Source organism: Carassius gibelio, chromosome B17 (genome assembly GCF_023724105.1).
Source record: "Carassius gibelio isolate Cgi1373 ecotype wild population from Czech Republic chromosome B17, carGib1.2-hapl.c, whole genome shotgun sequence".
Lineage (NCBI taxonomy): Eukaryota > Metazoa > Chordata > Actinopteri > Cypriniformes > Cyprinidae > Carassius > Carassius gibelio.
Window position 1 is genome coordinate 24,717,345 of NC_068412.1, and position 13,920 is coordinate 24,731,264.

General features: G+C 35.4%; 1 protein-coding gene across 4 annotated transcripts in view; it reads left to right on the top strand.

Moving 5' to 3' along the window:
* The window catches only part of mipol1 (mirror-image polydactyly 1), a 68,598-nt gene that overhangs the window by 14,930 nt on the left and 39,748 nt on the right, over positions 1-13,920 (top strand). For all 4 annotated transcript variants that reach the window (XM_052581372.1, XM_052581371.1, XM_052581369.1 and 1 more), the window contains 4 exons: positions 5,078-5,162; positions 5,986-6,065; positions 9,759-9,972; positions 11,921-12,059. In XM_052581372.1, coding sequence (XP_052437332.1) covers positions 5,078-5,162; positions 5,986-6,065; positions 9,759-9,972; positions 11,921-12,059 — 518 coding nt within the window. The remainder of the gene's footprint in view (positions 1-5,077; positions 5,163-5,985; positions 6,066-9,758; positions 9,973-11,920; positions 12,060-13,920) is intronic.

The window sequence follows — 13,920 nt, forward strand, 5'->3', positions numbered from 1 at the left end:
TTCTATTGAATTTTAGACCTTCAATAAAGTGACATTGATGGTGCTGGAGGTTTTCTATTATTCTATTTTGATTAGCTGCTCGTTTAACTAGCCACCTGTTAAAACCCAACTATTATATGCTCATCACAAGTAAAATTAGGATGGCTTAACAAAGTCTCAAACTTGATTTAGAGCTCCCTCTAAAATGTTGCCGAAGATGATGATTCAGTTGAATACAAGCAAGCTTTCCGAGTAGAATACGATCATTTTGATTTATAGTCTATTTGAGTAGGTTGGTTTGCTCTAAACCCCCTCAAGTTTTATCTTTCATCAGATTGGTTAATCATCTACCTGATCCAATCAATATTTTTAGTTAGGAGTTCCACAAGCTGAGAATTGTTTGTTTTTATTTTTTTGTGGCATTTTAGCTAAATATGAAATCAGGGTACAAAGTTGGTGTTGTTTTGAAGTTTATTTGTGCCACATATGTTGAGCAGCCTCACTTTGATCTCAGCATCCATTTGAAGAGTCATTAACTTTCATTTTTACCATCTGTCTCAGTATAGTATCTTGGTCTAGATTCGAAAACTCACACCCCATAAATAAATAAATACAAAAAGTAATATTAATAGTAAGTTATTATATTCATTTTGTTTTATTATTAATTTATACTTTTTATCTGAGACCACTGAGTTTATGACTGCTCAAGTGGAACATGCCTAATAATCTGACATTGTCAAAATATGTAAATATTTCCGTTAAACCTTTCCCTCACATTCTTATGCTGTTTCATGCTAAAAATATAATTAATAAAATGAATGAATTAATTAATTAATTTGTATTAATTTAAATTCGTTTATATAAAATATGTATTAATTGCATTTGATACTTTTTAGATTTAATATATTTTTGTATTTCTATATTAATGATTATTTATGAGAAAAAAAATCACAATAGAATAAAATCAGCAGTGCTCTCTGACTTTATGTAGTTTGCTTTTAATGTTTAACTTCTGCAGCTTTTTATAGTCAAGTTGTTGTTTTGTCTTCATTCCTGTTCATTCAATTGCAGTTATTTTTGAGTCAGAAACCCTTTTCACTGATCTGCATTAACAGATGGAAAAAGGAAACAAATACCAGCCCTCCAGTGAGATAGAATCAACTCACTGCACATGTAACTGATTGACGAAAACACTTTCTATCGTTAATATCTGTCAGCGAGTCAATAAAATCTTTTGATCCAGGAAAAGTCAAGACCATTCAAAGCTTCACGACAGCCCGTGACAATCAAATTACACGGCGGGGTGCACCCAGGTGCTTGTGCGCACCTCCCCATAGAAAAGAGCCTGTTTATCCATATCAAATCAATTCATGTCTGCCTTTTTCTTTCTAAATCACAAGCATGCTGTACAATTAAACCTGCTTTAAGACTCTCTCCACATTAATGTCCGTATCAAAATTCATAAAGATTCGGTAAGACGAGAATCCTGAGCTCATAGATTCACGGGGATTTCGCATGAAGCCCGTTTAATCAGGATAACACTGTTATTAATATTCATAAAGTCAGCTGGAATACAAATGACAGCCTGAAGAATCTGGAAACTTTTTGCGGAGGAAATGCATTAAATGCAGCTTAAAAAATTAATGGAATTTAGTTTATATTAGAGGGAAGCGCCAAACCCCCCTCTTCGAGCGATTGAAATTGGGCTTAGACATTTCTTTTTGAAGAATTCCATCTTTGACAGACATCAAAGGCATTTTCAATGAATGCGACGCATGAATGGTCATTTAAAAGGATTTAAAGACATTACACTGCAATAATTGTACATGAATAATAAGTAGCCCACCGAGGCAATTAGCTTAAAGTCTACAAGACAGGAAAATGAAGATCACTGAGCGACAGCAAAGGACAAATTGAAATGAGAAAAGTTTGAAGGAAGGATAAAGTGGCTTTAAGTGGCAAATGCTGTTTTGTAAGATTTGAGCCATCTTTTACATTTGATGCGAGCTTCTAACCTATTAATGTTTCGTTATTTACTCACGTTATATCCCCGTGAATGAATATGGATGAAATATGGATGAAATATTCAACATTATCTGAGGAAGTGATGGTTAAATCTGAAAAGCTTCCTTTTTGTATAATTTTCACATGATTTGACACATACGTTTTTAAATTGCTCTAACAGGCTTTCACATTGTAATTACCACAATACAGTAAAATAAAAAAGGATATTAGATGCATATATATCCATATATAAAACTCATTAGCCGAAAACAGATAGTCAAAGATAGACAGATAGTTCTGTCCTAAGCTCACACCATTGACCGTGCTGCTGTATGCCTTAATATTTATATTTGTGGGGCAACTTATGAATATCTTATACTTTGTGGATATGAAGCTGAAATAAAATCACAATTAGTGGCCTTTAACTACTTTTAACAGTTTAACTATTAGGTTTGTAATTTATGTAATTATTTGAGCTTGTCTGAGCATTTCATTCAGAAGAATAAACTACGATTAAACCATGGTTTAACATGAATCAGCTCCTCAACTAGTTGTGGAGCCACTGTTTATACACAAAGGCTGGTTATTGGCTTCATTGTAGCATGTTACACTCTGCAAACTTTGGCGTGAATGTAGTTTTTCGTCACTGCCCTGCGCACATCAAGGCTAATAGCTCATTAATCTGTCATGAAACTCCTGCAGATTATGTAGAAAATGTAGATGCGATGCTAATTCACCATCTGGAGCAGGAGCCTCCTATTGCACTCAGCACAGTTCAAACTTTCATTAAGCCAGAACGAGCTCTTCCCTGTTTTTCAATATCAGATTATTGGATAGTATCAGTTTCATTAAGTTCCTTGGGGGTGATTCTCTCAGGAAACGGTGTCAATCAATGAATCGGTCCAAATTTATTTGGTAAAGCGCTCTTTTCTGGGAACGGTTTAGTGTGTCTCTCTGAAAATTACGTGAACATCAAAAGGTCAGGTTTGTATGCTTTGCGTTGTTTTTTTTTTTACCCCCTTTCTATCTTTTCCAAAGCTGCTTTCTCTTGTTAGTGTTAACGGATTACCAGGCGTCTTAGCCGTACCTACTATCTTTAAAGTCTTTCTTCATCCTCGTCGTCCTCTCTTTCTCTGTGAAAGTGCAGTGCGCGGGGCCAGCTCCCGCTCCGAGTCTATCACTGAGATTAATGGAGCCCTGTGGTGTTTGGCACAAAAAGCCAGTTGTCCGTTCACGCCTGACTGTGTCTGAGCTGAATAGCGTGTGAGCGGTGTGAGCTGTGTGTGCTGGCTTACAGCGCGGGGATAACGTTCCACTGGCATCTGCCCCAGGGGTCACCCGCACCCGCCTCGTACAAAACCTCCCAAGAGCACTCACTTTTTATGTCTTCTTAGCTCTCTTCTGCCAACTTTCTTTCCCTTATATCATTTTCATCACCTTTGTTTCCTTTTCCCAAGAACCTGATCATTGTTTGTCCTGTGGTTTTTACATATACCATCTTCAAGGATGCTGGGAATTTAAAATAGTTGGGTTTTTCACTCTTCAAAATAAAAGTTTCCAAAAAGGGGTTTTCACCGCGATGCTGTAGAGTGCCTTTTTGGGTTGCATTTCAGTTCTTAAAAAGAAATGTTTTCCCCTTTTTAGTGAAAACACTTTGTTCTACAAAACACTTGTTCTGCACTCTTTAAGTCCAATTCTATTAACTTGGTGGTCATTTATGTGCTTTGGTAGTTTGCTCCTAAAAGTTAGCAGTTTTAAAAAACTTCACCGTTTCTGAAAAACGTTCCTTAAGCTCACAAACACTGCATTTATTAAATATACATTAAAACAGTATATGTATTGTAAAATCTATTCCTGTGATGCAAAGCTGAATTTTCTACAATCATTATTCTGGTTTTCCATGTCACATGGTCCTTCATCGATTTAATGCATCCACTAAGTTCTTCCAAAAACAAATATTTCTGACCCCAAACTTTTGAACAGTAGTATACATCAGTACAGGAAATGAAATGTCAATTCAATGTCTTTTATTAGACATAATGAGCAGTTCAGCAGCACAGAAAATGTATAATGCTTGAGAGTACAAATTCCTTAAATCTAGAAGAACTGGACATTTTAGGTCATTTTTACAATTAGAAACTTATAAAATACCATGTGTTTAGGCTCTAAATCAATAGTTTGACTAGAAATTGCTCTTCATAAGTACAATGTTGAAAATCCTAGTGGAAAAAAACCTTTATAAGGCATTTACAACCTATCAAGGTTTTCCTAACCGAAGTGGTTCCCTGGTTTAACCGACCAGGAAACACGAGGGAAACATTTTGTGTTTGCCAGGTTCAGTCCAACCCTTTCTCAAAGACGTTCCGCGTTCATTTGGTTTGTAAATGTGACACCGCAGAGCACCTACAGTTGACAGAACTGAAATGGCAAGTGTTTACGTTTGTAAGCCCCCGGTGTGTGTGTTGTGTTAAGAAGTTCTTGTCTCAGAAGCTCCACCACCACTAGAGGGAAGCTCTCCACCACGGCTCCTACCGCCAGCGATCAACAGGCTCTGCCTCTGAATGTCAGCGTTCCTGCTAATTGCCTCCTGTCTGTTTGTTGCTTGCTTATGAATTAGCTTCCGTTAAATTATCCACCATTATTTAATTACACCTGAGTAGATGACGCTTTAATTGGCGCTTCCTGACTTGGATCTGATATGGCTTGAGCTGTATTAAATGGCTGTTTACTTTTCTGATAGCTAAAAGCATTAAATCGATTGCATGGTGGGATTATGCTTTGTTAATTGCCCGCGTTCATTAGACCTCCATAAACTGCGAGGTAAAGCACTGGTACACAGTGGATGAGATAAAGACAAAGTCTTAAAGCATAATTTCACACGGCAAATTAAAAGCCGCCTGTCTTGTTTTGCTGCCTCTACTCCAGAGGTTATTAAAGATTGCTCTCCACCAAGCACCCCGAGATCATATTGACAGGCTGTAATTAATACTAACCTTTCTAAGTCTAATGGAAAAGGAGTGAGCTAGAGCCTGTTATGAAAAGCATTTTTTTTTTCCGCAGTGAAATTAATCATATCCCTTCTATATATTTCCAGCTAATCCTAAAGTCAATGAAGAACTGAAACAAAGGCTGCCGTCCCCTGTAAAGCACCATTGTTCAGAGACCACACCACAACTTGGGTAAAGATGCCTTCCTCGGCTCATTTTACACTATTTGTCAATGGCTTTCTTCCACGTGTTACAATTAAGGACGATTTTTTAATATGTGCGAAATGTTTATCAGTGTACATTGCAGGCGATGATTACACGCTGTAATGATATCTTTGCAGAGATGTGTTTTCTAAATCCAAAACGGTGTTACAATGTTTAAAAATCAGCTGCTCATCTTTAGTGCGATGCAAATGTAATTTAGTTACAGGTGAAATGTTTGTGCAGAAAATGCATGCAATATCTTAATTATTTTAAAGCACTTCACTATTGAATTGGCTCAGTTGATGATTTAAACTTGTATTTAAGTTATTATTTATGACAGGTATGCAATGCATTTGTGTCATACTTTTTAAACTAGAATTCTGTGGGTGTTTTGGAAGTACACTGAAATGATGAATTAGCTAAATTTGCAATGTTTAAATACATTTATATTTTCACATTTATAGTGTTTGTATATTACAACTCAAGTAGCATTTTTATTTACTCTTGATACTGATAGTTGTGTTTGTTTTGCAAAAGAGTACACCTTGTAAAAAAAGAGTTAACTCTGTTCTCTTAGAGTCAGAACTCTTGAAGGTCTTTGATATTTGCTTCATGTCCTCGCTTTACTCAGCACTTTGAAAAAAAACATGCAGGTCCTTCAAAGCAGTGTCATTGATGTACAGTTTGTCGATATCCTGTACCTGTCTTCACCTCAGTGTGTCAGACAGAGTGCACTGCTGTTAGAGATATCGTGTTGATTTTATATGTTTGTTTTGCATATTCATACATTTGACTTCTTTTTTTCTTCCAGATCCTCTTTAGGAGAAACGTCTTCAGCTACATCCCGATGTCAGAGTTTATCAAAAGCCTTAGAGGAGAAACTCACACAAGGTGATAAATTATACATGATAAACGGTCTCAAATCACAACAAAACCAAAATCTTATTAAAAAGGTAATTGTGTTATTTTACATTTATAAGGCTTGCCTGATTTGTTTACTATTTCTGCTACAACCATTTCCTCCTGCATTTTTGTCAGAATGTGTCTGTTTTTATGAGTAAAGAGTTATTTTACAGGCGTCCCGATGTCTAAATGCTCGATATAGTACATAACTAGTTATTTACATGTGTTTATTTCTTCATTTATCTACATAAACATTTATTTACATTATTCCATAATGCCAGGCTGCTGCGTAATAACTTTACCTAGGCCGTAACACTGTAGAAGAGCCACTATTTAGATAGACTGGTTGGAATGACAATGAGAGATAAACAGAGTATTTACCAACCCTTCACCAGACGCTCCTGATATGCAAATTTATTCTGCCTCGCTGCTCAAATATACATTTGGGCTGTTGGTGAAACACTTCAATCATTTTGCAGGCGGTTAATCAGTCTGTGTTTGATTATTAGTAAGATGGCACAAAACCGGAAATGGTCATGTCTGGTCATTTTTTGCCCCATTTATTACATAAAATGTATTTTCATGGTGATAAATGATAAATCATTTAGATTTGAATTAAGAATACTTTTAAAATGTCCATTACTTTCCTGGATCTGAATTGAGACAGCAAACAGGACGTAGGATTCACATTTTCAAACAGCACGATTCAAACAATGTTTTGAAATCAATGTTTGATTTTTTTTTATTTTCTGCTGAGTTATTGATATTATATTTAATGATTTTTACATTCATTTGTATTTTTAATGTAGTTAGATATTTAATACATATGATATTTTTATGTTTTATGACTACTGTGGAAAAATAATTACTGAAAATGCTCCAATTAAAATGGAGCCCAAAATTTATGAAGTGGAAACTTCAAACTGAACATCCAAGTTATCTTTTCTTGCCAGTTTTGTTGTTGTGGTGGACAAATGGGTAACACTTTAGAATAAGGTTCCATTAGTTAATGTTAGTTAACTACTTTCGTTAACATGAACTAAGCAAGAACAATCCTTCTACAGCATTTATAAGTCTTAGTTCATGTTAATTTCAACATTTACTAATGCATTATTTAAATCAAAAGTCGTGCTTGTTAACATTAGTTAATGCACTGTGAATTACCATGAACTAACAATTAATAACTGTATTTTCATTAACTAACATTAACGAAGATGAATAAATACAGTAATAAATGTATTATTCATTGTTTGTTCATGTTAATTAATACATTAACTAACATTAACTAATGGAACCTTATTCTAAAGTGTTACCGACAAATGTAGTTCAACTGTTGTATAACTCAGTAAATTACAATTCAGTAAATTAATTTTCCTGTCATTCAATCCGATATCATATATATTTGTGGCCGATTCAATTCAAATTCACACTCATCAATTGGAAGGGAGCTTAGTTCTTCATTTCTGAATTAGCTTTTAATTTTGAGTCTTTTTTTCACTTGGTTCCCAAAGGAAATGGGCCTTTACTTTGCACGCTTAGTTTAAAAGCCCCGTTCACCCCATTTGTGAGGGAAATGGCGCTTTAAACACACATTCTCAGGGGCAGTTACCTTTGTGAGAGACACCCGGAGAGAGAGATAAAATTAAAGAAGTAACCCAGGTTAGGGAACAATGTATCCAAAAGTCGCATATTTGCAGTGTGACAAAGGGCTTCTATAAGTGTGTTTGGCGTTATTATTCATGGTTTGAATTCGGTGTTTGCACGGGTGAGTCTTACGGGGAATACTAATAACTGTCTCCAGCAATCCTGCGTGCAGAGCCCTAGCAACAAAGCCATGAGGCAGACCTCCCTGATCTCGACTTCAAAACCTGACCTTTCGCTAAATAATTGTGGCGGCTAAGCTGGAGCTTTTTGGACATCGTTGTCGCAAGACTCGAGCATCACAACGCATTTATTAACGCAGAATGATTCCCCCTTTTTTGATGCTTCTGATTTAAGCACTGTGTGTTTGAGTTTTGCTTGATTTGAATTGCATTGATGTTGAACTGATTTATGTATATTTTATAATCGCAGGACAGCCAGGCGGCTTTTTTGTGAGGCACTTGACCCTGTGGATGCACTTAGCGCTACTATCCATTTAATTTTCTTGTAGATGTTAAAACTGAAGTGTGTCATTTTTTTTTTGTAGGTTGATTCCACTGAAATGTGTAAACATTGTGACTTTGTGGCGTTATAAAAACATTGCTCTGTTTGTTGAGCATCCCGACCAGCCCCACCCAGCAACACTCTACCAATAGCATGAATTCGTCTTTTTGGCAGGCCAATGGAAGATGAATTCAGGAAACCTGTTTGAAAGACATCATTTTTAACAAAAAAAAATGCATTTTAGCTTTTAAATTAGTCTTTCAAGTCTCTGTCTTTACTAGTTTTGTCATCACAAATTTGCACTCGTTTAAATATCTCAAGGGCCGTCGATCACAAATGATGCGGGTTACATCCTGCTTTCCCCGAGGAGCACGTTTTCAGAAAGGCTGCCAGAGAGACAGGCCTCTGTGTTTGCCTCTCAGCCTGCATCTCTGGCCCTGAGCGCTACAGAAACATTGACAGAAGACCTCGTTTTCCCCCTCCTGCCAGTCACTCGGCACAGATCGCCACATTTCCTCGTGAAAGACGGCCAGACCTAGTTTCCTTTTCAGAGAGCTGACGCAAACCAACCAACAGAGCTGCCTTTCAAACCGTCAGACTGTAATCTCCCAGCAGAAGAATGGAAGTCTTATATGTTATGGTTGCAATGTCTTTCTTTTGGGTTTTCCTTTTCATTTAGCTCCTAAAGGTTTTTTTCTGGAAGATAAAATACTTTTTTGTGTAAAATATGCAGAGTCAGCTTTAGGTTGATTTATCTGAATAGTCTAAACAATGTGGTGCTTTTGAAATATGCTTTATTAGTTTGAACATTCCAACATCGACCAATGGCATTGGATTGTATGAAAACAGTAAAAAAAATTCACTAACTTGTAATTGTGGAAGATAAATGAATTAAAATTTTAAAGGAATTTTGAATAAAAGGCTAAATTGTAAGTTGTTTTTCAGTGATAATATTGCCTTTACTGCAGTTCTTGCATTTTAACATCAAATATGGTAGTAAAAAAAATCTCATGCCAGATTGGAAGAAAATAACCCCAAATGTCTTTTTGTTCTGAAGTGTCTCATAACCAGTATGCCTGATTTACATATGCAGATTTTTTTTAGTACATAAATGAGATTTGAGAGCAGTGGTAGTGGTGAAGAATATTTGCAGTGAATGACATGTAATTTCTCTTTGTTCTACACATAAAGCCTTGGTATAATAATAGTAATAATCAGAGGCAATCAAAATGTCTACAACGAACTTGACTTAGGGTAAAGAGATGAAAATACCTTTTATATAATATTATATTAAATGCAAATAATATATATTCTTTACATTTCAATGCAAAAAAATCAAACAAAAAGATCAGTTAGACATGAAAAATATGATTGATATTTTCCCCTGTCGGGTCAAATCAGTGGTCAACACAGGCCAACTTTGGTAATAGTCATTTTTGGAGCATACCAGCACCTGGTGGTACTATAAAAGTGAAGAAAGAAAATGTATTGTGTTACTGTGGCTCTTACTTATTCTTACTCCACTTTTTCGCACAGTATCTGAGATTCCCAGGCCCAGAGAAGGTTTGACGCTCAGACTCCCTCCACCCCCACCCGTGCCAGCCCCAGTTGCAGCTGAAGTGAGAATCATGGAGGAGGAGAGACGGTCTCCTCAGAGACCCGCAGCACAGCAGGAGCAGGATATTAACGAGACAGCCAGCAGTCCGGTCCACACACCTCGTGTCAGCAGAGCAGGGTCAGCCGCGCTCAGGTCAGGAGAACAGAGAGACTTACTTACACTGAGTAATCAAAATCCAATCATTATTAGGGCTGGAAAGTTCATTCTAATTTTAGTTTGCAGCTTTTTTACCCTCAACCTTTGTGTTTTTACTTTTATTTTGGTTGCATATAATTATACATTTAAGTACGGAGTAATATTAATTAACTACATGTACTTACTATATGGTAAGATTTAGGATTAGGGTTTGGCTTAGGGTTACTTGCACATTATTATGCATAATTTATTGTTATTATAATAGTAAGTGCATTTAACGTGTAACACAAACATCTTAAAGGAATTCTCCACTTTTTCCAACTTCCCTAGAGTTAAACCGTTGAGTTTGACCATTTTCGAATTTCATGTGCAAGCAGGTGGTAACATTGGTTATGTTGACAGAAGTTAGCCTATTTTCAAGCGCTGCATAATCTAATTGCGCCTGCTGCATCCATGATATGGCAGCAAAGCTCCTTGACTATTATGCGGTAATTAGAGTATAGTTCCTAGCCATATCGGCCTAGAAAATCGCAACTTTTCCTTTTCCGTTGTTGTTAGTACATGATGTGACTACAGAAGAGTCATGTTTTAAATGGCAAAAATATTGAAACTCTGTGGTCATTTTTGAGCAAGATGCTAACGGTCTAATCAGATTCAATGATCTATGCTAAGCTGCAGCTAAAAGTGCTACCGCCAGACCCGGAGATCAGCTGAATGGGTTCAAAAATGTAAAACTGTTTAACTCTAGAGGAGTTGGAAAATGAACTAATTTTCAAAAAAGTGGAGTGTTCCTTTAAAATAAAGTGTTACTTTTTTCCCCCATTGCCTTGAAACAATGTTCAAAATGCAATACTACCGTACTGCATACTGTGCACTACTTAAATATATACTACTTAAAAATAAATAAATAGAATGGAATGGAAATCAGTATGTGACAATAAGCAATGATAGTGCTTCATTGTTTCCATGAATAATTTTGTCAAAAAAATAATTTATATATATATATATATATATATATAAATTCATTTTTATTTTAATATTTAGATAATAGTTACTTTATTTTAATTCAGTTTTTATGTGATCGTTCTGCTTTTAATGTTCAATTCTAATAAAAATACCTATTATAAAATATAATAATTTATATTATTTCTTGACATATTTACATAATTTTAGATATAATTATTTACATAATTATATATTTACATATTTATTTTTAATATTTATAGAACATTATATCATTTTAATTCAGTTTTTTGTGCAAAAATACATTCAGTTTTGCAAAGCTAATGAAATATTGCAACAAGGAGAAATGCTAAAAATTGTCAAATGGAGTGCATTGCATTGTGGGATACATTATACCATGCAATCTGCTCTGTTATATACCACACAGATGTAGTAGGTCATCCAGCTGTTCCGTGTGTACAGCAATGTGGATATTTTACATAGTATTTATAAGAAATACTAATTTATTTAAAAAATAGTAGGTGGTATGCCATTGCAAACATATCCAATATACAAAAGTTGTCTGTCTTGAGCACTATTGAGAATATAGAATATTAATATATAGCAGTAATATTCCCTTTTAGCATGGTTGTCCATTGTAAGATGATTTTAATTATATCGCAGCATGAAACTATAAATACAGATTCCAATGCATTTTCTTTGCCTCCTTAATAAGAACTGAATCGAATTCCTGGCTACAAGAGGGAAGTAATTTACCGTGCAATACAGTGCAGTAATACTTTAATATTACCTTAAAGGTCAACTGTATGATTTGACTAATATCTCAAAGTAAATAAGTCACAGTAATATTCTTGAAAGTGGGAGACCGCATCCCTTGTGTATTTGATAATTGCATGTCAGAATGTGAATGAATTATTTTTTTGTTGCCCGTTTGGGAGTCTAATATACGAACGTTTCTAATGAACTTTTGTCTTTTCTGAAGGCATGCTCATGCTCACGAGGACCAGGGAAATTCCAAAGTTATCAGCGACTCCAAAAAGCACGTACCAGTTCTGGATAAAGAGAAAAACATTGCCTTTCTCTTAAAGGAGCTGGATTCCCTTAGAGACCTCAATAAGAAGGTGAATTTACATGTTAAGAAATTTAAGTCAGTCATTCTGGACCTAATAGACCGAACTCGACAGATGAAAACGAGACTTTGAGGGATAGACTTACAGTCTTGTACTTTCAAAACTGTTTAATGAAGTTGTGACTTTTTGAAAGTTTTCATCAGCTGTACAATGTTGCTAAACAACAGTACAATCCATTACATGCACTACTTCTACCCCCCACAGCCTCGTTTTCATCCCTGTCAAAAATTACACATGACAATACCCTGTCTTGTTTTGTAATCTGCTCATTCAATCAAAGAGTAGACTAGCTTTCTTTTTTAAATTTAGCTTGTTAGTCTTGTGTTTCAAGGAATGTTTTCAACATATTTCATTGTTCATTTAACCTAAAAATTGCAACAGCCACAATGACTTATGGTTTGGAAATTCCATGTCAGACAGGATTGTGCAATTCTTTTGTTTCCTTTTTGCTACATGAACACAGGCTTATACAGTATTTTGCTCAAATGATTTCATATGTGCCTTCCCCAGCAGCTCTGCTTAAGTTTGCAAACATACTTTTGCAGTTCACGCTCAATCTGTCGTCGTCTTCTCTTAAGAAGTCTCCTTCATACTCTAACTATACATCCCATACTAATTTTAGGTAGGTACTGTAGCTAGCTTTTGCAAAAAAAATGTTGCCAATTTTCTTGGTATTGGATTGAAAAAGCTCAATGCTGTCCTGATTGCAACATTTTCTGTTTTTATAGTAACAGTGAGTTCTGTGGTAGTGCAATTCTTGAAAATTAAGTGTTTAATGACCAAGTTGTCTGTGAAGTCAGTAGTAGTTGTCGCCCTTTAGTAAACTGCACTACATTCTGTTTTATATATATTATTGCTCCATCATTGTTCTTATAGGGCATTGAACTAGAGCCTTGATATTGTTAGTCATTGTATGTGGCATATATTCACCCATCTGGAGACGTGTTGTTTGAGGGGTTTGGATAGGGGGAAACGAATGTAATTGATGTCCCCGGTTTGCAAGTAGTTGTGATTCCTGACAGAGGGGCAGGAACATGTCCCAAGAGTGTGTTTTTGCTGGCAGTGATCTGAGAGAGCCCTTTGAGGACTCTGGCCAAACCCAGTCATGTTTTCAAAGTCCGGGAGGACAAAAACAAACGGGATGAAAATATTCAAGACAGGAGGTTAAATCTATCAGTTAGAGAGGCTCGTAAAATATCACTCACCAATCCAGATTTACAGCCAAGACATGACAGCTCCTCTTTTTTTATAAGAAGTCCTGAATTATATGATGTAGTGGTACAAATACAAAAGCTTGATTCAGGGGTTCTAAAGTTGTGGTTGGCTGATATGAGTTTTTTTAGTGAATGTGTGGCCAATAGATGTCAATATATGGAATTCAGGTCATAATTCACCTAAAAACCTATGTTCTGCATAAAGAAAATGAAGCCTATTTATTTGAGAACCATTACAGTGTTCTACTTGGGGTGAGTTTTTTTTTTTTTTTTTTTTATAAATTACAACTTTTTTCAAAGTGACAGTAAAATATTACTTCAGATTTCAAACAATTCTGTTCTTTTGAACTTTCTGTTAATTGGAGAATCCTGATTTTTTTTAAATCTGTTTCCACAGAAATATTAAGCAGCATAACTGTTTTCAACACTGATAATAAGAAAGAGTGTCAAATATTAGAATTATTTAAAAAGACTCATGTGGCATTGAAGACTGGAGTAATGATGCTGAAAATTCTACTATGCATCAAAGGAATTTTTTTTTTTTTTTTATGTTTTCAAATAGACAACATTTAAATATTAATATATTAAATATTTTGTTTAACTGCATTTCTGACCAAATGCATCCTTGGTAAGCATAA